The sequence below is a fragment of the Artemia sp. Qi Xiang Cuo genome, chromosome 2 (genome assembly GCF_049724085.1).
Source record: "Artemia sp. Qi Xiang Cuo chromosome 2, ASM4972408v1, whole genome shotgun sequence".
In the NCBI taxonomy this organism is placed as follows: Eukaryota; Metazoa; Arthropoda; class Branchiopoda; order Anostraca; family Artemiidae; genus Artemia; species Artemia sp. Qi Xiang Cuo.
The window spans coordinates 28,958,457-28,982,379 of record NC_142795.1 but is presented as its reverse complement, the minus strand read 5'-3'; the positions used below and the strand labels follow the sequence as shown (position 1 = coordinate 28,982,379).

At 33.4% G+C, this 23,923-nt stretch overlaps 1 protein-coding gene across 2 annotated transcripts in view; it reads left to right on the top strand.

The window, feature by feature from the left end:
* Positions 1–23,923, top strand: part of LOC148955101 (fatty acid hydroxylase domain-containing protein 2) — a 95,757-nt gene that overhangs the window by 45,367 nt on the left and 26,467 nt on the right. Inside the window, exons 2-4 of one of the 2 annotated variants that reach the window (XM_089108054.1) lie at positions 12,766–12,869; positions 14,495–14,640; positions 21,720–21,901. In XM_089108054.1, the coding sequence (XP_088964180.1) occupies positions 12,766–12,869; positions 14,495–14,640; positions 21,720–21,901 (432 nt within the window). The remainder of the gene's footprint in view (positions 1–12,765; positions 12,870–14,494; positions 14,641–21,719; positions 21,902–23,923) is intronic. The other variant, XM_089108055.1, reaches the window with a different exon arrangement.

Genomic DNA, 23,923 nt, shown 5'->3' with positions numbered 1-23,923 from the left:
TTACATTCTCTTGATTTTTCCAAGTTCATTTTGAATTTCTGTGGTGAAAAGCAAGAGTTGGAATATTTCAGTGGTGTTTTGTTGTGCTTTACCTTGTCACAGCAAAATTCTGTTGATTTTAATAGTTCATTTTGAATATACTTAATTGAAATGCAAGAGTTGGAATATTTCAGAAGTGTTTCGTTGTGCTTTACCTTGTCATAGTTACATTCTCTTAATTTTTCAAAGTTCATTTTGAATTTCTTTTGTGAAATGCAAGAATTAGAATATTTAAGTATTGTCTTGTCGTGGTTTATCTAGTCATAGCTACATTCTCATGATTTTTCAAAGTTAATTTTAGATTTCTGTCGTGAAATGCAAGAGTTGGAATATTTCAGTAGTGACTTTTTTGTGCTTTACCTTGTCACTGTTACAGTCTCTTGATTTTTCTAAGTTCATTTTGAATTTCTGTCGTGAAATGCAAGAGTTGGAATATTTCAGTAGTGTTTTGTTGTGCTTTACCTTGTCACAGTTACATTCTCTTGATTTTCATAGTTCATTTTGAATTTCTTTCATTGAAATACAAGAATTGGAATATTTCAGTAGTGTTTTGTTGTGCTTTACCTTGTCACAGTTATATTCTCTTAATTTTTCAAAGTTCATTTTGAATTTCTCTCGTGAAAATGCAATAATTGAAATATTTCAGTTGTGTCTTGTCGTGGTTTACCTTGTCACAGCAACATTCTCATGATTTTTCAAAGTTCGTCTTGAATTTCTGTCGTGAAATGCAAGAGTTGGAATATTTCAGTAGTGACTTGTTGTGCTTTACCTTGTCACAGTTACATTCTCTTGATTTTTCGAATTTCATTTTGAATTTATTTGGTGAAATGCAAGAGTTTGAATATTTCAGTAGTGTTTTGTTGTGCTTTACCTTGTCACAGTTACATTCTGTTGATTTTCATAGTTCATTTTGAATTTCTTTCATTGAAATGCAAGAGTTGGAATATTTCAGTAGTGTTTTGTTGTGCTTTACCTTGTCACAGTTACATTCTCTTAATTTTTCAAAGTTCATTTTGAATTTCTTTCGTGAAATGCAAGAATTTGTATATTTCAGTAGTGTCTTGTCGTGGTTTACCGTGTCACAGCTACATTCTCATGATTTTCCAAAGTTTATTTTGAATTTCTGTCGTGAAATGCAAGAGTTAGAATATTCCAGTAGTGACTTGTTGCGCTTTAACTTGTCACAGTTACATTCTCTTGATTTTTCGATGTTCATTTTGAATTTCTGTCGTGAAATGCAAGAGTTGGAATATTTCAGTAGTGACTTTTTGTGCTTTACCTTGTCACAGTTACATTCTGTTGATTTTTCATAGTTCATTTTGAATTTCTTTCATTGAAATGCAAGAGTTGGAATATTTCAGTAGTGTTTTGTTGTGCTTTACCTTGTCACAGTTACATTCTGTTGATTTTCATAAGTTCATTTTGAATTTCTTTCATTGAAATGCAAGAGTTGGAATATTTCAGTAGGGTTTTGTAGTGGTTTACCTTGTCACAGCTACATTCTCATGATTTTTCGAAGTTCATTTTGAATTTCTGTCGTGAAATGCAAGAGTTGGAATATTTCAGTAGTGTCTTGTTGTGCTTTACCTTTTCACAATTAGATTCTCTTAATTTTTCAAAGTTCATTTTTGGATTTTTTTCCTTGAAATGCAAGAGTTGGAATATTGCAGTAGTGTCTTATTGTGCTTTATCTTGTCACACTTACATTCTCTTAATTTTTCAAAGTTCATTTTGAATTTCTGTCGTGAAATGCAAGAGTTGGAATATTTCAGTAGTGTCTTGTTGTGCTTTACCTTGTCACAGTTACATTCTCGTTGATTTTTCAAAGTTCATTTTGGATTTCTTTCGTGAAATGCAAGAGTTAGAGTATTTCAGTAGTGTTTGTTGTGCTTTACCTTGTCACACTTACATTCTCTTGATTTTTCGAAGTTCATTTTGCATTTGATTCGTGAAATGCAAGAGTCGAAATTTTTCAATATTGTGTTATTGTGCATTACTTTGTCACAGTTACAGTCTGTTGATTTTTATAGTTCATTTTGAATTTATTTCGTTGAAATTCAGGAGTTGGAATATTTCAGTAGTGTTTTGTTGTGCTTTACCTTGTCACAGCTGCATTCTCTTAATTTTTCAAAGTTCATTTTGAATTTCTTTCGTGAAATACCAGAATTCGAATATTTAAGTAGTGTCGTGTCGTGGTTTACCTTGTCACAGCTACATTCTCATGATTTTTCAAAGTTCATCTTGAATTTCTGTCGTGAAATGCAAGAGTTGAAATATTTCAGTAGTGACTTGTTGTGCTTTAACTTGTCACAGTTACATTCTCTTGATTTTTCGAAGTTAATTTTGAATTTTTGTCGTGAAATGCAAGAGTTGGAATATTTCAGTAGTGTTTTATTGTGCTTTACCTTGTCACAGTTACATTCTGTTGATTTTCATAGTTCATTTTGAATTTCTTTCATTGAAATGCAAGAGTTGGAATATTTCAGTAGTGTTTTGTTGTGCTTTACCTTGTCACAGTTACATTCTCTTAATTTTTCAAAATTCATTTTGAATTTCTTTCGTGAAATGCAAGAATTGGAATATTTCAGTAGTGTCTTGCCATGGTTTACCTTGTCACAGCTACATTCTCATGATTTTTCAAAGTTCATTTTGAATTTCTGTCGTTAAATGCAAGAGTTGGAATATTTCTGTAGTGTTTGGTTGTGCTTTACCTTGTCAGAGTTACATTCTCTTGATTTTTCAAAGTTCATTTTGAATTTCTTTCGTGAAATGCAAGAGTTGGAATATTTCAGTAGTGTTTTTTTGTGCTTTAACTTGTCACAGTTACATTCTGTTGATTTTCATAGTTCATTTTGAATTTCTGTCGTGAAATGCAAGAGTTGAAAAATTTCAGTAGTGTCTTGTTGTGCTTTACCTTGTCACAGTTACATTCTGTTAATTTTTCTAAGTTAATTTTGAATTTATTTCTTTAAATGCAAGAGTTGGAATATTTCAGTAGTGTTTTGTTGTGGTTTACCTAGTCAAAGTCACATTCTCATGATTTTTCAAAGTTCATTTTGAATTTTTTTCATTTAAATGCAAGATTTGGACTATTTCAGCAGTGTCTTGTTGTGATTTAACTTGTCACAGTTACATTCTCTTGATTTTTCAAAGTTCATTTTGGATTTCTGTCGTGAAATGCAAGAGTTGGAATATTTCAGTAGTGTCTTGTTGTGCTTTACCTTGTCACAGTTACATTCTGTTGATTTTTCATAGGTCATTTTATATTTCTTTCATTGAAATGCAAGAGTTGGAGTATTTTAGTAGTGTTTGTTGTGCTTTACCTTGTCACAGTTACATTCTCTTGATTTTTCAAAATTCATTTTGAATTTCTTTCGTGAACTTAAAGAGTTGAAATATTTAAATAGTTTTTTGTTGTGCTTTAACGTGTCACAGTTACATTCTGTTGATTTTTCAAAGTTCATTTTGAATTTCTTTCATTGAAATGCAAGAGTTGGAATATTTCAGTAGTGTTTTGTTGTGCTTTACCTTGTCACAGTTACATTCTCTTAATTTTTCAAAGTTCATTTTGAATTTCTTTCGTGAAATGCAAGAATTTGAATATTTCAGCAGTGTCTTGTCGTGGTTTACCATGTCCCAGCTATATTCTCATGATTTTTCAAAGTTTATTTTGAATTTCTATCGTGAAATGCAAGAGTTGGAATATTTCAGTAGTGACTTGTTGTGCTTTACCTTGTCACAGTTACATTCTCTTGATTTTTCGAAGTTCATTTTGAATTTATGTCGTGAAATGCAAGAGTTGTAATATTTCAGTAGTGTTTTGTTGTGCTTTACCTTGTCACTGTTACATTCTGTTGATTTTCATAGTTCATTTTGAATTTCTTTCATTGAAATGCAAGAGTTGGAATATTTCACTAGTGTTTTGTTGTGCTTTACCTTTTCATAGCTACATCCTCTTAATTTTCAAAGTTCATTTTGAATTTCTTTCGTGAAATGCAAGACTTGGAATATTTCAGTAGTGTCGTGTTGTGGTTTACCTTTTCACGACTACATTCTCATTATTTTTCAAAGTTCATTTTGAATTTTTGTCGTGAAATACAAGAGTTGGAATATCTCAGTAGTGACTTGTTGTGCTTTACCTTGTCACAGTTACATTCTCTTGATTTTTCGAAGTTCATTTTGAATTTCCGTCGTGAAATGCAAGAGTTGGAATATGTCAGTAGTGTTTTGTTGTGCTTTACCTTGTCACAGTTACATTCTGTTGATTTTCATAGTTCATTTTGAATTTCTTTCATTGAAATGCAAGAGTTGGAATATTTCAGTAGTGTTTTGTTGTGCTTTACCTTGTCACAGTTACATTCTCTTAATTTTTCAAAGTTCATTTTGAATTTCTGTCGTGCAAATGCAAGAATTGGAATATTTCAGTAGTGTCTTGTCGTGGTTTACCTTGTCACGGCAACAGTCTCATGATTTTTCAAAGTCCATTTTTGATTTTTTTCGTTGAAAAGCAAGATTTTTAATATTTGTCTAGTGTGATCTTGCGAATTCACTTGCTACAGTTACATTATGAGGACTTAACGAACTTCATTTTTGGATTTCTGAAGTAAAAGGCTAGATCTAAAATATTTGAGCAAAGTGTAGTTGTTATCTACCTAGTCAAAGATACTGTATGTGTATTTTCATATTTAATTTTTAATTTCTTTTATTGAAATGCAAGAGTTGGAATATTTCAATAGTGTTTTGTTGTGCTTTACCTTGTCAAAGCTACATTCTCTTAATTTTTCATAGTTCATTTTTGAATTTCTGTGGTTGAAATGCAAGAGTTGGAATATTTCAATAGTTACCTTGTTACAGCTAAATTCTCGTGATTTTTCGATGTTCATTTTGATTTTCTGCCGTAAAATGCAAGAGTTGGAATATTTCAGTAGTGTTTTGTTGTTCTTTACCTTGTCACAGTTACATTCTGTTGATTTTCATAGTTCATTTTGAATTTCTTTCATTGAAATGCAAGAGTTTGAATATTTCACAAGTGTTTTTTTGTGCTTTACCTTGTCACAGTTACATTCTCTTAATTTTTCAAAGTTCATTTTGAATTTTTTTCGTGAAATTCAAGAATTGGAATATCGTTTCTTCAACTGAAAGTAAGGAGCAACATCAAAACTTAAACCTTGGATACACAATACAGATACTTTATTCAAGAAATTATGAAAAAATCGCAAGTAAGTAACAAACTCTTTCCTGAATTCCACAATTTGGATGCACAATACAGAAATTTAAATCAAGAAATTATGGAAAAAAATGTAAGTAAGGTTACGTGCGCGCACGTAACCTCGTCTAAATTAACCTTAAAAAATGAAATAAAGCTATGTCGACTTTGCATATTTTATTCAACATATCCGACAAATGATGCAGTAAAAAAATTAAATAAAGCAATGCCGACTTTGCATTTTTTATTCAACATATCTGACAATTGATGCCGAAAAAGCATAGAGTTTGTTACTTACTTAGTTACATTTTTTCCCTAATTTCCTGAATTAAATTTCTTTACTGTACATATACATGGGGACATCAAGAAATAGTTTGCTATTTAATTGCAATATTTTAATAATTTCTTGAATAAAATATCTGTATTTTGTATACAAGGTTTAAGTTACGATGTTTCCATTTAATCTTAGTTGAAGGAACGGTATTCCAATACTTGCATTTCAGAAAAGAAATTTAAACTGAACTTAGGAAAATCACTATAATGCATCCTTTACAAGGTAACTGAAAAAAAAACACTTGTGAAATATACAAACTCTTACATTTCAATCAAAGAAATTAAAAATGAACTATGAAAATCAACAGAATGTAACTGTGACAAGGTAAAGCACAACAAGTCACTACTGAAATATTCCAACTCTTGCATTTCACGACAGAAATTCAAAATGAACTTTGAAAAATCATGAGAATGTAACTGTGACAAGGTAAAGCACAACAAGTCACTACTGAAATATTCCAATTTTTGCATTTCACGAAAGAAATTCAAAATGAACTTTGAAAAATCATGAGAATGTAGCTGTGACAAGGTAAAACCACGACAAGACACTACTGAAATATTCCAATTCTTGCATTTCACGAAAGAAATTCAAAATGAACTTTGAAAAATTAAGAGAATGTAACTGTGACAAGGTAATGCACAACAAAACACTACTGAAATATTCCAACTCATGCATTTCAAGAAAGGAAATACGCAATGATGTCTAAAAACCAACCGACTATAACTGTGACAAGGTAAAGCACAACAAAACTCTACTGAAATATTCTAACTCCTGCCTTTCAATATAAAAAATTAAAATGAACTACGAAAAATCCAGTGAATATAACTGTGACAAGGGAAAGCACAACAAGTCACTATTGAAATATTCCAACTCTTGCATTTCAACGAAAGAAATCCAAAATGAACTGTGAAAAACCAAGAGAATCTAGCTGTGACAAGGTAAAACCACGACGAAACGCTACTGAAATATTCCAACTCTTGCATTTCACGAAAGAAATTCAATATGAACTTATAAAAATTAAGAGAATGTAACTGTAACAAGGTAAAGCACAACAAAACACTACTGAAATATTCCAACTCTTGCATTTCAATGAAAGAAATTCAAAATGAACTATGAAAATCAAGAGAATGTAACTGTGACAAGGTAAAGCACAACAAGTCACTACTGAAATATTCCAACTCTTGCATTTCAATGAAATAAATTCAAAATGAACTATGAAAATCAACAGAATATAACTGTGACAAGGTAAAGCACAACAAAACACTACTGAAATATGCCAACTCTTGCATTTCACGACAGAAAATCAAAATGAACTTAGAAAAATCAAGAGAATATAACTGTGACAAGGTAAACCACAACACGTCGCTCTGAAATATTCCAACTCTTGCATTTCAATGAGAGAAATCCAAAATGAACTTTGAAAAATCATGAGAATGTAGCTGTGACAAGGTAAAACCACGACAAGACACTACTGAAATATTCCAATTCTTGCATTTCACGAAAGAAATTCAAAATGAACTATGAAAATTAACAGAATGTAACTGTGACAAGGTAAAGCACAATAAAACACCACTGAAATATTCCAATTCTTGTATTTCACGACACAAATTACAAATGAACTTCAAAAAATCACGAGAATGTAACAGTGACACGGTAATGCACAACAAGTCACTATTGAAACATTCCAACTCTTGCATTTCACGACAGAAATTCAAAATGAGCTTTGAAAAATCAAGAGAATTTAGCAGTGACAAGGTAAACCACGACATGACACTACTGAAATATTCCAATTCTTGCATTTCACGAAAGAAATTCAAAATGAACTTTGAAAAATTAAGAGAATATAACTGTGATAATTTTAAGCACAACAAAACACTATTTAAATTCTCGAGCTCGCTCATTTCAATTATAGAATTTCAAAATTAAGTTTGAAAATCAACAGAATGTAACTGTGACAATGTAAAGCACAACAATTCACTATTGAAATTTTCTAACTCTTGCATTTTACGACAGAAATTCAAAATGAGCTTTGAAAAATCAAGAGAATTTAGCAGTGACAAGGTAAACCACGACATGACACTACTGAAATATTCCAATTCTTGCATTTCACGAAAGAAATTCAAAATGAACTTTGAAAAATTATGAGAATGTAACTGTGACAAGGTAAAGCACAACAAAACACTACTGAAATATTCCAACTCTCGCATTTCAATGAAAGAAATTCAAAATGAACTATGAAAATCAACAGAATTTAACTGTGACAATGTAAATCACAAAAAAACATTACTGAAATATTCCAACTCGTGAATTTCACGACATAAATTCAAAATGAACTTCGAAAAATCAAGAGAATGTAACTGTGACAAGTTAAAGCAAACCAAAACACAACTGAAATATTCCAAATCTTGAAGTTCACTGAAATAAATTCAAAATGAACTATGAAAATCAACAGAATGTAACTGTGACAAGGTAAAGCACAACAAAACACTACTGAAATATTCCCACTCTTGCATTTCACGACAGAAATTCAAAATGAACTTCGAAAAATCATGAGAATGTAACTGTGACAAGGTAAAGCACAACAATTCACTACTGAAATATTCCAACTCTTGCATTTCACGACAGAAATTCAAGATGAACTTTGAAAAAACATGAGAATGTATCTGTGACAAGGTAAACCACGACAAGCCACTACTGAAATATTCCAAGTCTTGCATTTCACGAACGAAATTCAAAATGAACTTTGAAAAATTAAGAGAATGTAACTGTGACAAGGTAAAGCACAACAAAACACTAATGAAATATTCCAACTCTTGCATTTCAATGAAAGAAATTCAAAATGAACTTCTAAAAATCAACAGAATGTAAATGTGACAAGGTAAAGCACAACAAAACACTACTGAAATATTCCAACTCTTGCATTTCAACGACAGAAATTCAAAATGAACTTATGAAAAATCAACGAGAATGTAACTGTGAAAAGGTAAAGCACAACAAGTCACTACTGAAATATTCCAACTCTTGCATTTCACAACAGAAATTAAAAATGAACTTTGAAAAATCATGAGAATGTAGCTGTGACAAGGTAAACCACAACAAGTCACTACTGAAATATTCCAACTCTTGCATTTCACGACAGAAATTCAAAATGAACTTTGAAAAATCATGAGAATGTAACTGTGACAAGGTAAACCATAACAAAACACTACTGAAATATTCCAACTCTTGCATTTCAACGAAAGAAATCCAAAATGAACTATGAAAATCAACAGAATGTAACTGTGACAAGGTAAAGCACAACAAAACTCTACTGAAATATTACAACTCTTACATTTCACGACAGAAATTCAAAATGAACTTCGAAAAATCATGAGAATGTAACTGTGACAAGGTAAAGCAAAACAAGTCACTACTGAAATATTCCAACTCTTGCATTTCAACGAAAGAAATCGAAAATGAACTTTGAAAAATCATGAGAATGTAGCTGTGACAAGGTAAACCACGACAAGACACTACTGAAATATTCCAATTCTTGCATTTCACGAAAGAAATTCAAAATGAACTATGAAAATCAACAGAATGTAACAGTGACAAGGTAAAGCACAACAAAACACTACTGAAATATTACAACTCTTACATTTCACGACAGAAATTCAAAATGAACTTCGAAAAATCAATGAGAATGTAACTGTGACAATGTAAAGCACAACAAGTCACTACTGAAATATTCCAACTCTTGCATTTCACGACAGAAATTCAAAATGAACGTTGAAAAATAAGGAGAATGTAGCTGTGAGAAGGTATACCACGACAATACACTACTGAAATATTCCAACTCTTGCATTTCACGAAAGAAATTCAAAATGAACTATGAAAAAATAAGAGAATGTAACTGTGACAAGGTAAAGCACAACAAAATACTACTGAAATATTCCAACTCTTGCATTTCACGATAGAAATTCAAAATGAACTTCGAAAAATCAAGAGAATGTAACTGTGACAAGGTAAAACACAACAAGTCACTACTGAAATATTCCAACTCTTGCATTTCACGACAGAAATTCAAAATGAACTTTGAAACATCATGAGAATGTAGCTGTGACAAGGTAAACCACGACATGACATTACTGAAATATTCCAATTCTTGCATTTCACGAAAGAAATTCAAAATGAACTTTAAAAAATAAAGAGAATGTAACTGTGACAAGATAAAGCACAACAAAACACTACTGAAATATTCCAACTCTTGCATTTCAATGAAAGAAATTCAAAATGAACTATGAAAATCAACAGAATGTAACTGTGACAAGGTAAATCACAACAAAACACTAATGAAATATTCCAACTCTTGCATTTCAAGACAGAAATTCGAAATGAACTTCGAAAAATCAAGAGAATGTAACTGTGACAAGGTAAAGCACAACAAGTCACAACTGAAATATTCCAACTCTTGCATTTCAACGAAATAAATAAAAAATGAACTTTGAAAAATCAAGAGAATGTAGATGTGACAAGGTAAACCACGACAAGACACTACTGAAATATTCAAATTCTTACACTTCGCGAAAGAAATTCTAAATGAACTTAGAAAAAATAAGAGAATGTAACTGTGACAAGGTAAAGCACAACAATTCACTAATGAATTATTCAAAGTCTTGCATTTCAATGAAATAAATTAAAATTTTACTTTGAAAATCAACAGAATGTAACTGTGACAAGGTAAAGCACAACAAAGCACTACTGAAATATTCCAACTCTTGCATTTGACGACAGAAATTCAAAATGAACTTCGAAAAATCAAGAAATTGTAACTGTGACAAGGTAAAGCACAACAAGTCACTACTGAAATATTCCAACTCTTGCATTTCAACGAAAGAAATCAAAAATGAACTTTGAAAAATCATGAGAATGTAGCTGTGACAAGGTAAACCACGACAAGACACTACTGAAATATTCCAATTCTTGCATTTTACGAAAGAAATTCAAAATGAACTTTGAAAAATTAAGAGAATGTAACTGTGAGAAGGTAAAGCAAAACAAAACACTACTGAAATATTCCAAATCTTACATTTCCATGAAAGAAATTCAAAATGAACTATGAAAATCAACAGAATGTAACTGTGACAAGGTAAAGCACAACAAAACACTACTGAGATATTCCAAATCTTGCATTTCACGACAGAAATTCAAAATGAACTTCGAAAAATCAAGAGAATGTAACTGTGACAAGGTAAAGCTGTGGATATCCACCATTCAGGCTGGTGGACTAAGACCCCAATACTGAGCTAGTGGATTTCCACCATTCAGGCTGGTGGACTAAGATCTCAATACTGAGCTAGTGGATTTCCATCATTCAGGCTGGTGGACTAAGACCCAAATACTGAGCTAGTGGATTTCCACCATTCGGGCTGGTGGACTAAGACCCCAATACTGAGCTAGTGGATTTCCACCATTCAGGCTGGTGGACTAAGACCCCAATTTTCCAACTCTTGCATTTCACGACAGAAATTCAAAATGAACTTTGAAAAATCATGAGAATTTAGCTGTGACAAGGTAAACCACGACAAGACACTACTGAAATATTCCAATTCTTGCATTTCACGAAAGAAATTCAAAAATGAACTATGAAAAATTAAGAGAATGTAACTGTGACAAGGTAAAGCACAACAAAACACTACTGAAATATTCCAACTCTTGCATTTCAATGAAAGAAATTCAAAATGAACTATGAAAATCAACAGAATGTAACTGTGACAAGGTAAAGCACAACAAAGAACTACTGAAATATTCCAACTCTTGCATTTCATGACAGAAATTCAAAATGAACTTCGAAAAAACACATTCTAAAATCATCTTTTAAAAGGTCTCTAACTGTTATACCGAAATGTCTAAAGCGGTTTCGTCCAAATAATGTTTTTGATATTACTGCGTTGTCTCATTTTAAATTATTAAGAATTTTTTTTCCTGTGTTAATATCGCTCTTCATCTAAGATAAAAACATATGGTTATTGGAAATCCACTTTCTAATGAGCGATTAACATTCAAATTATACCTGTCGGATTAGTATTCAACCTTCCCGATGGCTTATTCTGATAAAGGATTAAATATACACAAAGCTAAGTGCAAAACACATCCCAGTTTAAGAACGTTTGTTCGACCATCAAGTGTGAAATCGTGATTTGTTTATATAGACTTTGTTTAAAGAAATAATGGAATATGTGTATCGGAAAACATCTTGCTTAAAAGAGAGATTACAAGTAAGGTTTATAAATCTATAAAAACGTATGATAAACTATTTGCTACTTCTGTGTTATAACTACTCTTTTATATACTGCTTATTTGGTTAATGTTAAGGAACGAAAATGAAATAGGATTATTATAGAATAGTTTAGAAACAAATTTAAGTTTTACTCATCAAAAGTTACGCGCTTGAGAAAATTTGCCTTATTTTTGAAAATACGGAAAGAAAAAAAATTATATACATTTACAAATTCTGACTGCACAAGCTCCTAGAATAGCATGGGAGGGAACATAAGCCCTTGTAATAGCATAGGAAGGAACATAAGCTCCTAGAATAGCATGGGAGGGACCATAGAATAGCATAGAAGGGAACATAAGCTCCTAGAATAGCATGGGAGGGAACATAAGCCCTTAAAATAGCATGGGAGGGAACAAAAGCCTTGTAATAGCATAGGAAGAAACATAAGCTCCTAGAATAGCATGGGAGGGAACATAAGCCCTTAAAATAGCATGGGAGGGAACATAAGCCCTTGTAATAGCACAGGAAGGAACATAAGCCTTGTAATAGCATAGGAAGGAACATAAGCTCCTAGAATAGCATGGGTGGGAACATAAGCCCTTAAAATAGCATGGGAGGGAACATAAGCCCTTGTAATAGCATAGGAAGGAACATAGTCGGCTAGAATCCATAAGTACATGCTCTGGAAAGACGCCAAGGAACATAAGCTCCTAGAATAGCATAGGAAGGAACATAAACCAAGCAAATAACATGGAGATTGCTATGGCACCGAGCAAAATGGTACCTCTTACCCTACTAGTTACCACGTGGAGCACTATAAATCTCCATATTTAATGTTACCAATATGTGCTGGGATCTATGGAGAAACTTGGAACCTAAGAAAAGATTTAGAAAATCAATTCGATTACATTTTTATTGTTTCTTTAGCCAACTCGTAATCTTTTGGAGGAACAGTGGTCACTATTGGCAGAATCATTGGAACAAGATTATAGGCTGTTTTGGAGATGATGAGCTCTATTTTTATGTTTTTGGTAATTTTGCTGATTATTTTAGGATAATTTTACTTTACCACGTTATTTTTGGAGACAAATTTGGATGTATGAGCATCGGGTACGTACATAAGGTAGAGGTCTTCGAGTCATAAACCCTTATGAAACCAAAATTTTTAAAAGTTTTTCCTTATGATTTTAATTTGTTCTTCTATAATTTTGCTAATTTTTTAATTTTTTGTTTAAATTGTCCCAATCCTCCCCAGTACGTGCCTGGTCGAATACTAACCAGCATTTACTAAGCAATACTAACCTGGCAATTTTCATGGTAAAATGCTAGGTATAGTACCCACCTCGCAGAAGGTTTGAATGGTTTCACACATTGTATTTTTTATTTGTTTTGCTTTAATCGTACGATATTTGTGGAAAGTCTCGCGCCAATACGAGAAAAAATGAAAAAATACGACCAAAGAGCTTAGAAACGAAAGAAAATGGAGTGTGTATATTTTACTGGTTTTTAATGTAGAAAATTACGTTGTACAATGCGAATAGAGTATGCAAATTTTGAAAAAAAATGTTCTTCCTACATTTATGAAAGTTGCTGAAAATATATGCTACGGACAATACCTTGAAAGACAAGCCTTGCCCCCCTTGAAAGTAACTGCCTTATCAACACTATGCTGTGATATTTTCTTTTTTTCTCTGTATTTACTCACTTTAAAGCAGATATTACTATGACCTAAGATCTACTGACTAGGAATCAAAGTGATCTTGATAGTAAGGTCCATATTTATTTCTATTATAAATCAGGTCACCGCTGTACTGTTCCTTTTCGACTTTTGTGAAAAGCTAATATGTATCGCTTAGAAAATATCTACTATTCTCTTCTTCTCTCCCTCTGTATATCTTCTTTCTTGTACAGTTTTTGTCCTTGTGTATCTAGCCTTATTATAGCTATAATCAGTAGCGGAACCTGGATTTGCTTCTCATTCTGCTAAGATCGCTTTGTACCTTAGTAGTTACTAGCTCATAAGCGTTTTATATACTCATTATGCCCAAGGAAATCTTTCCTTCGCCCTATTTGTAGAGGATATGGCTTGTGAGTCTATGTTACCCTTCTCCCTGTCCTGTAGTATTGTTTCGAGCCTCATCGCCTCAACTATACAGTTCTTTTTTTAACTTCTCTATTGCGTTATCTTTAGAATTAAAAGAAGTACAAAACAACATTAGAAAAATTCAGTAGAAAATTAGATGGGACTAAGAAAGGGCCTGAGCTTAGACTTCCTCTGGGCCAAGAGGAGTTCTTCAGAAATTATTAGGGAGAAAATAAAAATCAAAAATAGGTCATTTCTCTAACAAAAATCCCAATTATTCTAAGTACTAATTAAGTGGTTTTCCATGTGTACGTTTAAGCGGCGTTCAGACACTGGACATGGCCTTGAATCAAATCTCAAACTATTGACACTAGAGGTTTTATCAAAGATCTATGAAATCAGCTTTTGTGTTACGAGGGTAGTGAATCAACTGCCACCTTTTCTCTCTTGTGCACAAGATTGATCAAAGCTATACATCATCACTTTTGCAATGAGAAACATAACAGCTAAATTTTGATTGAATAATTGTTTCTTTCATGCTTCTATTATCTCACTCATCATTTTTCGTTGCAGGAACGACCGCTTTAACCTTCCTTGTATATTGGACTTTTGGTTGCATATATATCCTGTTAGATACAACTAATGTCCCACAGTTTTTGCGAAGATTTAAAACTCAGCCTGGTACCAATGAACCTGTTGACAAACAACGCCTTATAAGGGTCGGTTAACTTTTTATTGCTATCTTTCGTAAAATTGTTTACTTAAGTTTTTTTAAACATAATTTAAAAAAAACCTGAAGCTTCCAAAGTTCCATCACCTTCCTATTTTTGGTGGCTACGTTGTTAACCTTGCAATTCATATCTATGCAACAAATAGAAAATGAATTTAAAAATTCAAAGAAATAGACAACTACACCAAACCCCAATAGAAAATAAATCTTAGGCTATATTTATGTTTGATCATTTCAAGTAGTTCAGGTTAGGAAAACCATTTATTATCGAGTGAAGAATGCTTTGTGATTTTTGGGAGTTAAAAATAAGTAATATAGAAAATTTCCCTCAACTATTTGCTTGAAAAAAAAACCCTAAGTCAAGAAGGAAAGATATTCTAAATAATTGGCTCGTATGCAAAAACAAATTCTCTGAAAAACGGTAGGATACCTCCATATTGGTCCTTGTGAATTCCCTCAACGTCTATGCTAAGCAGTGAAAATTGACAAAATAAAGACTGTGTCAAGGTAATATTTACTGCACGCTGACCATTGAGAATTTACATTATGAATGAATAAAATACTTCATCAACACACAAAGCGAAAACGATGGAATACAAAAGAGAGAAAAAAATACTATACATCAAATTACATAACATTGACTACAAATAATTCAAAAAAGAACACCCATCTAAGGGTGGTCCATCTTTTTACGACACAGATTAGAGACCAGGTTATCAGCACTAAGAATAGGGTCGACAAACATTTTTTTTTTTTATAAGGAAACGATTTTGAGACCAACTGGGGAGTTAAAAAAGGAACTTGGCAAATTTGAGAAAATAGTATTCAAATCTTTTTCTTATCCGTGGCTGTCAGAAGATCCCGAAATGATGCTAGTAACAGTAAATGAGGTAAGACCACGGCATTTAACCTCTCGATTAAGCAAATTCAAAATCGCATAAGAAGGAATTAACTACGCAAAAGCATTACTTTCTGCTAAAGTAATCAAACATATTCTTCCATCGATTATCACCCTACTTTGCCATTTAATCTAGCCGTTAGGACATTTCAACTAGCTGTATTCCCCCGACGTCTTAAATTGGCACGTGTGATAGCTCTATTTAAAGGAGGTGATCGTGAGGACCGTGGAAACTGCAGACAGATTTCTCTTTTGTCAGTATTCTCTAAGATATTTGAAAGGCCGATACTCAAACGTCTAGTGAGGTTTCTAGAAATAAAAAAAAATTTCTTATCAGCATCAGTTTGGGTTTCGTGCAAAGCCTTCTACAGAACGTGCTTGTAATACACTTCTTCAGTTTATATGACAGTCTTTAGATTTTAATCTCATTCCTGCAGCCATTTTTCTTGATGTAAAGAAAGCTTTTGATAGCCTTACACACAAGATATTCATTGGTAAACTTCCTCATCATGGTGTGCGTGGGGAAGTACTGTCTTGGTTCTCTTCATATCTCGCTGACAGATCTATTGCCATGGAAGATACAGACGAACAAGTTCCAATTGAATAAGGAGTACTGGGTCAACCCTCTTCCTTATCTATGTGAACAACCTCTACCGACTTTTTCACACCCAAATTACCATTATGTGCTGTGGATTTTGTCATAAATTTTACTCTCAGACTACGTCGGTAGCCACATCTGATAATCAAGAAGAATTGGTAGCATTTTCAGACGACATTACTCCAGCGGATGAATTATCCCTTATTCTTAAGCTTCAAGCAATGACTGAGAAGATATTGGTTTTACATAATTCAACTAGCTTTAACGTTGAAGCTGCCCCACAATTACTGAGCTTCGTACACTAAGAAGCTCCATAAGTTGCCCTCAGAATTGATATATGCGATTCCTGGGATTTTTGTTGGATAAAAATCTATCGTTTAAGTGGCATATTCAGGCAATAAGTGTGAAAATTTCCTGTGGACTTGGAATCATCCAAAAATTAAAGTGATTATTTCTTTTCTCTATCCTCCGTCTTTTATGTTTCTCTCTCATTTACCCTTATATATGTTACAGTTCGTCTGTGTGGATGTCTAGATTTCCTTCTATACTTGACTCTGTTCATCATCTTCATGAGAAAGCGGAAAGAGTCCACAAGTCGACTACACACATTCTTATTGATCTCCTTAAGATAAAGGATACTTATGTCATATCTTTATCTTCGTCGGCATACCAATATTTCCACGGAAATCTCCCATGTTGTTTTTCTGGACTATTTCAACTAGTAAGAGAAGTAAATTTGTACACAGTTTGTAACTGGGAGAATGTGATGATTCCTGCTAGTCCCTCTGTTCGTTCAGACTTCTGACTGACCGTGACTTTGGGGCGTGCTTGGAACTTGGTTTCTGCTTAGATCCGGCAGTCCCGAACGCTTGGTTCCTTTAAGATACAGATGAAAAGTTTTTTATTAAGAGTAAATATCAAACAGGTTTTAGTTGTCTTAGGATTTCTATATTATTGGGCTGCTGTTTTGTTAGCGCTGGATCCACGATAAAGAAGAAAACCTTTTAATTGTTTTTGATTGTCGGGTGATAGGAGGGTCGCTGTTTCGTGGGGACTGTCGGTGAGTTCATTTCATTTCCTTATAGATTTAAATTCAGGCCTTGTTTAGTATGTATATGCAAAGTTTTAACACTATTTATTTATTGTAAGTCGTTTCCTAAATAACGGAATATTTAGCCCTTTGGGATATTGTTTTGTTATTGTTATTTTAGGGAATTAAATGGAACTTGAACTATCAAAATTACTAATTGCAAAAAAAATCGCAGGCTGTTTCACAATTTTTCTAAATCATAGACAGCGACTATGTTTCTGGAAACAACTCAATCCTCGACGAAATCCAAATAGGAAAGGGGCATTTTACAAATACCAACAATAGAATCAACAATCAGTAACTCAAATTACTTCCGACATAACGCTAGAAACTTTGATCGGACCATAAGAAGTGCAACTTGTGCTAGGCCTACCCTTCTTTAAAGTAGGTGTATCACTTTCGTACGAACGTTATCTTGTACTATACCAGCACTGAAATCATCTCATACAACAAAGGAAGATGTACATGCAAAAATTCACTACCATTCTCTAAATGCAAAGCACTTGTCTCATCTATTCCAGAAGAAAACTTTTTCTTTAAATTTCAATACACATTAAACAGACGGTAGTGACATCACAATATAACCGATTTAGGCGTCGCTCAAAGCTCAGACTCAATATTCCGATCGAACTGTGAAGCCACTTCAGGATTAGGTCTTCACTTCTAGCGCAACATAGTCGCCAATCTTCATGAAACTCACTTGAAATTGAATACATGAAGAGTGCGTCTTTAATGTTTGACAAATTATTCAAGCTATGAATAAACCACAGCAGGCTCAAAAACGAATAAGCTGCGTGTCTTTTGTTAAAACATCTATGGAGACAACTCTGGAAAAATTCAGTGTCCAAGAGAACCCTGTTGTCCATTTAAAACGTAGTGTGTGCACAGGAGCACCTGCTAACTAAAGGCAACACAAGGCCCTCTTTCAGGCATTTCTGCATAAACCAATCAATATACCTGAGGCCAAACGCCAATTTTCCCCTGGTAGATCCAAATGTGGAAGTGCGATTATGGTAGACGATTTTTCCTTGCCAGTTGCATAATCATGTGAGTTTTATACTGCAGTTGAGTTTGCTGGGATGACCAACTTCTCCTTTGTTAACATATACCTTCGTCATATGTGAATGGCGATCGCTCCGTGAAGCGTTATCAGTAAGCTTGCAGTTACTTTAATCAACCGGTGTGTAGTTTGGCAGATGACTTTTCTTGATTTGTCGTGACTTCTAGTACAACCTTTCCGTATCTATGAAATTGGGGAACATTATTATTGCATCCTTACCTGATGGATTTTCCGTATATAACAAAGACCAGCAGTTCACATAACAGTGGGGCTAATAGCAATATGGATCATGGAATAACTATTTTCCATTTGTTTCATGACATCCATTTTGATTTCTATCATACTTACAGCGAGTAATTGAGTCTTGCTTTTTGTGTCGCTTTCCAGAAACTTGTTACTCCTGCTAAACAGTTGCATTTTTAGCAAAGTAACTGGAACAAGACCGATCCTGTGGCGTATAATTGTGATGAAGGGCTAAAACAAAGTTAGAGGCTCACTTCAGTTGTTCTTCAACGGCATCAAAGATCAAGCCCCACTCAAAATTTAGAGAATTGAAATCTTTCATGCTTTAAAGGTTGCCAGAAGGTCACTTGTGCCTAGCTACAAGGTCCAGATTGGGACTCAAGAAGCTGGTCACAAGGATCCTCGGATTAAAGAAGTCAAGAAACCTGCTGAATTTTGGTATAGAACTTGGAAGAAACATTGGAAAGCCTTGGCCTGGATTTGGGTTTGAATTATTTTATAGCACAAAAAAAAAACACTGTTTAAACTTCATTGAAAATTTGAAATGTCAGGAAGTTGAATAACTATTGGACTAAGCAATTAAGAATCCTAAGATGATTTGAAGATTCCAAACAGTTCGTGGTAACAAACTGTAAGTAAGGAGAGTCTTGGGCCAATTATAACCGAAACTCTAAAAAAGGAATATAGATAACAATTAATACATAACAAAAACCCAGCTTTCATGCTGATTCCAAATATTTAAAATTCAATACGTTTAATGTTACTCATCAAAAGCTACGAGCCCCAAAAAAATTGTCTGACTTTCGAAAACGGGAGGAAACATCCCTTAAAAGTCAAGCAATGTTAATGGAAATTCCAACCTTAAAAAAAACAAATCAGAGAACCCTAATGTACAGGTTTCAAGATCCTAGTACAAAAATGTGGAATCTTGCATTTTTCTCCGAATAAAGATCAGAAATGTTTATTTATTTGTTTTTTTCATGGGTGGTTGCATTGAACAAATGGCCCTAGAAGAACTGAAGACAGCTCGTTCAAACAGAAATCAAATGTTCTTGGCAAATATATTAGTGACCGAAAAATTATGCCACGGTTAAGTGCCGTTTTCTATCATTCTGTGACACCAAACTACAATTTTTCCCCAAAGAAGACCAACTTACAATCGATTGAAAATTCTTAGATAGGCAATCGATCTAAAAGTATCAAATAACTGTATATTGAGCATCCCAATTGCAGGGGGAGTAATGCCATCTTTTCCATCCTTATTTATTCAAATTTTTCGTCTTTACACCCTCCACAAGAAGTTCTAATTTCCCTATGTTTTTCCTTGCGACTTTCCCCATCCCATTTGGGGACAACCAACGTTTCGTTAGAAAGAGGAATAGAAAGAGGATTAGAAAGAGGGCACATTTTTCTGCCAGAAAAATGTACGAAAAATATTGGAAAGGGTTAAAAAATAAACTAGTTTACTGGGCAAAGGCCAATCACCGTGTCTTGACTAAGATTTTGGAGTTACTTCTTTGCTCCAAGATCTCGGAGATAAGCTTGATCGACTACCGGTAATTCGGTTTTTGTCGAAATCTTAATTTTGAATTGGTTCACAAACTACTAAAAAAAATTATTTTTTAATTCTATGATTCCACGTATGTCTTCCACATTTAGATGTAGGATATATGTTTCAACTGTCTTTAACTCGATAGTGTAATTTCAGATTTTGCTAAAACTAATAAAGTACGATATTAATACATGCATAGTAGCACTCTGTCTCAATCGTACTCGTTAAGATGCGTGACAATTTGGATGGCACGTGAAGGATTTAGTGGTCCCATCAGGCTTACTTGTGGTGTTTAACCATGGATCTGTCCTGAGAAATGTACTATTTAGCATGTTGACATCAGTTATACCTATGAGTTTTTCAGGAGGATTTAGTAATGATGTTTGTGACATGAGTCTTCTCTTTTACGGAAGATAATTTTTTGCCGTTAAGTTTAATCCTTTTCTCGTCCGAGACAATATTGAATATATGTCAAAACCATATAAAAATATTCGTTTCAGTGTTGATTTTCAGAAGAATGAGTTCCAAGAATTCGGTACCGTGGCACCTAAAGATATAAACAAACCATCAAATATGTTTTGGTAAACAAACCAAAGTCTTCCCAAGAAATTTAATGAAATACTTAGGTATAGCCTACGATCAAAATATTAGAAACACCCTTCAGCTTATCATTGTCAAAGAGGAAGTCTTAAGTTCAAATATAGTGACAGTTTAAAAGGTTCCTTTTCCAGCCGAATTCCCCCCCCCCCTATTGTACACATCGTCATCATTGCTTTAGATCAAAAGTCCGCCCAAGTGAGGACTTTGCGATATTAGATCAAAATGGCTATTTATTCAGTATGTGTTAAATAAATGAATTAAAATTAGATTCTGAAATTGATCTTATAATGGGTATTAACTAATCTACAAGTTTCCTACTGGTATCGCTCATATAAGATCTAATCGGTCGAAATCTTGTTGTTTTTTAATGCATATAGTAGATCCAATAGAAGGTGAACTAGTTTTTAATATTAGAATAGCTACAACATTCTATAAAATTTTTAAAATGTAGTAAATACAAACTTTAGAGGTAGGGCATAGTCGAATTATTCCCTCCATAAATGTTGATCCTTACCTCCAAGGGCCTTGGCAGCTCACGAAAGGTGCTATTAATTTGAGTTAGTTAAGCAGTGTTAACAAGGTTTTGTTAATGCCAAAACAATTGTTTTAGGGGCCAATACTTGGTTTATGAAGTTATATTTAGTTAAACATATCCGTTTAGCTATATATAACAAGGAGTTTTAATAGTTGGAGGGGGGATGCGCACAAAAAGATAAACCATATGAATAATTATAGATATTATGGCCTAAATCCCATGAAAGTTTTATTTACCTTACCACAAACTCATCCAACTTTTTAGGATGATATACCTTGAAAAATCTTTTCGATTTAACAAGACACTAATTGTTGTATAAACTTTAGTATAAGTCGTCCATTAGTATATATTAAACGAAGTCAATTGCTACCATATCGCGACTGTGGCCCCATAAAATAGTTGTCTGAATGGTGACTCATCAGCTCAAAATTCCAATTTGAAATCTGTTGACTCTAGATTTTCTTACTCTAAAGTCTTATTATTTACTTTTAGGTTATATGGCAAGTACTTATCAACCAGATAGCAGTGGGCATTCCGTTTACATACATGGGATACAAATGTTTCAAGTACAGAGGCGCCCAAGACTTGCATATACTTCCAACCTTCCATCAAATACTTTTAGACCTAGTCGTATTTTTGATAGTTGAAGAGATTGCATTTTACTATTCACATAGGTAGTCGATCTAAATTTATTTCTTGCTTAGTTTCTAGATTTAGTCTCCGAAGAAAAAAAACGAATAGGGTTATCTTTTTTTTACTGGGTTTAGTTAAAATACATACTTAGCCAAAGCTGTTTCATTAGTCGAAAGCTAATATATAAGTAAAGGGCAATGCATATGTAGATGCATTTACAAATACTGTGGTATTTTTCCTTCACTCAAAATTTTTAAGAATTAGCGCAATTACATTTTTGTATTTTCATTGCTATATCGGGAATAGATACTAAATAGTCTAAAATACAAAATAGATTTTTGTGTAGAGGGTCAACGTTACCAATATTCAGCGGCGTAAGTTAAGGAGGGCCAGGGACAAACCTTACTCTTCAACATCTAGAGGAGGGGGAGAAAAATTTTGTTGTTTTCCGATCAATTTCAAGGAAAATACAAAAAAAAAAGTATTTTTCAAGATCTAGAGATCCTCCCTGTCTCCATGCAAATTTACGCGCCTGCCTACACTGTAGCATGTTAAAATATTTTAACTTGTTGTTGTTTGGGGCTTGACGCGTTCGACTGGTAGGTCATTATGCGTTTGTTTCACTTAATCTGTCTGAACTTTATATAATCATTAGGGCTGTTTTTTCACTCATCAATGTGCTAAGATCTTACATCTTTTGTCAGAAAACGCTTAAAAGTGAAATCTCTGAACTAAGATCTTATATCTTTGGCCGTTTTTGCGCAAACGTCTTTCTTCATTCTCTTCTGATCAGTGGTCTGAGAACAATGATGAGTAGATCATCAAAGTTCTCTCATCATTGTACTATATGGCAGAAAGATGGCGTCTTTCACGTATTTTGCTAACACCAGTGAGCTGTAAGATCTTAGAACAAAGATGAGGTGAAAAAACGATACACTTTGCAGAAAGATGAAAGATCTTAGATGTAAGACCTTAGTGCTAAAAAACGGCCCTATTATCTTGCTTGAATGCCACTTCAAATAATAGTCACTAAACTCATTTATTTATCACTTATATTGCACATTTTAACTATTGATCAAAACTAGATATCTGTTGAAGCCTCAAAAGTTGTTTTTAAGATGGTGTTTCAACATTATTGAAACCAGAAAAGATGTCTGCAATGAAAAACTAGATGACATTAAAGCATTAGAAATGATTAAAGTCAATTTTCAGTACTTTTTAAGTAGGCTACCATAATTGTGAAAGCGAGTTTTTTTTTGTTTTTTTTTTAATCAAAGGCAACGCTAGCCGCACGGCTCCAATGTTTTTTATTATTTTTTTCCCCATGACACTTCATATGGAGTGGGTGGTTGTATAGACTTCGGAGAGGTCTCATTTGATTGGAAAATCGGAAGTTCTATTGAACTTTTTAAGAGTCAAAAGTGATAGGAGGGCAACTAGCCTCCCCTATACTTTTCCTCCAAATGTATCAGATAAAAATTTTTAGATATCTATTTTGTTAAAAAAAAGTTCAAACGTAAGATAACAAAAACTCCGGTGTCGACAAAATCCCCCAGGGTCCAGGGACAGGCGTTGTAAGTTATGCCCTGAGGAAATATATGGTTTTTATGGAAGGGATACTCGTACAAAATTCAGAGAGGGCTCATTTGATTGTAAATTTAATGTTCTAGCTCACTAGCAAGAGTCAAAAGAGATTGGAGGGCAGCTACAACCCCTACACCCTCTTTCCCCAAATACATCATATAAAAATTTTGAGATAGCCATTTTGTTAAAAATAGTTCAAAAATCAGATAACAAATATCTGGGGTCAACAAAACCCCCCAGAGCTTTGGGGCAAGTGTTTTAAGTGATGGCCCGGGGACATATAAGTTATAAAATTCATATAAACTTCAGTAGTGGCTCATTTGAGTGGAAATTGAAAGTTCTAGTTATCTTTTCATAGGCAGCGCAATAGCGATGTTGGCAGAATATGTTATTTATTTTTTTCTTTAGACCAGGGCACTTCGTATCGAATGAGTTTTCATAGAAACTTCGAAAAGGGCTCATTCAATTGGAAATTGGAA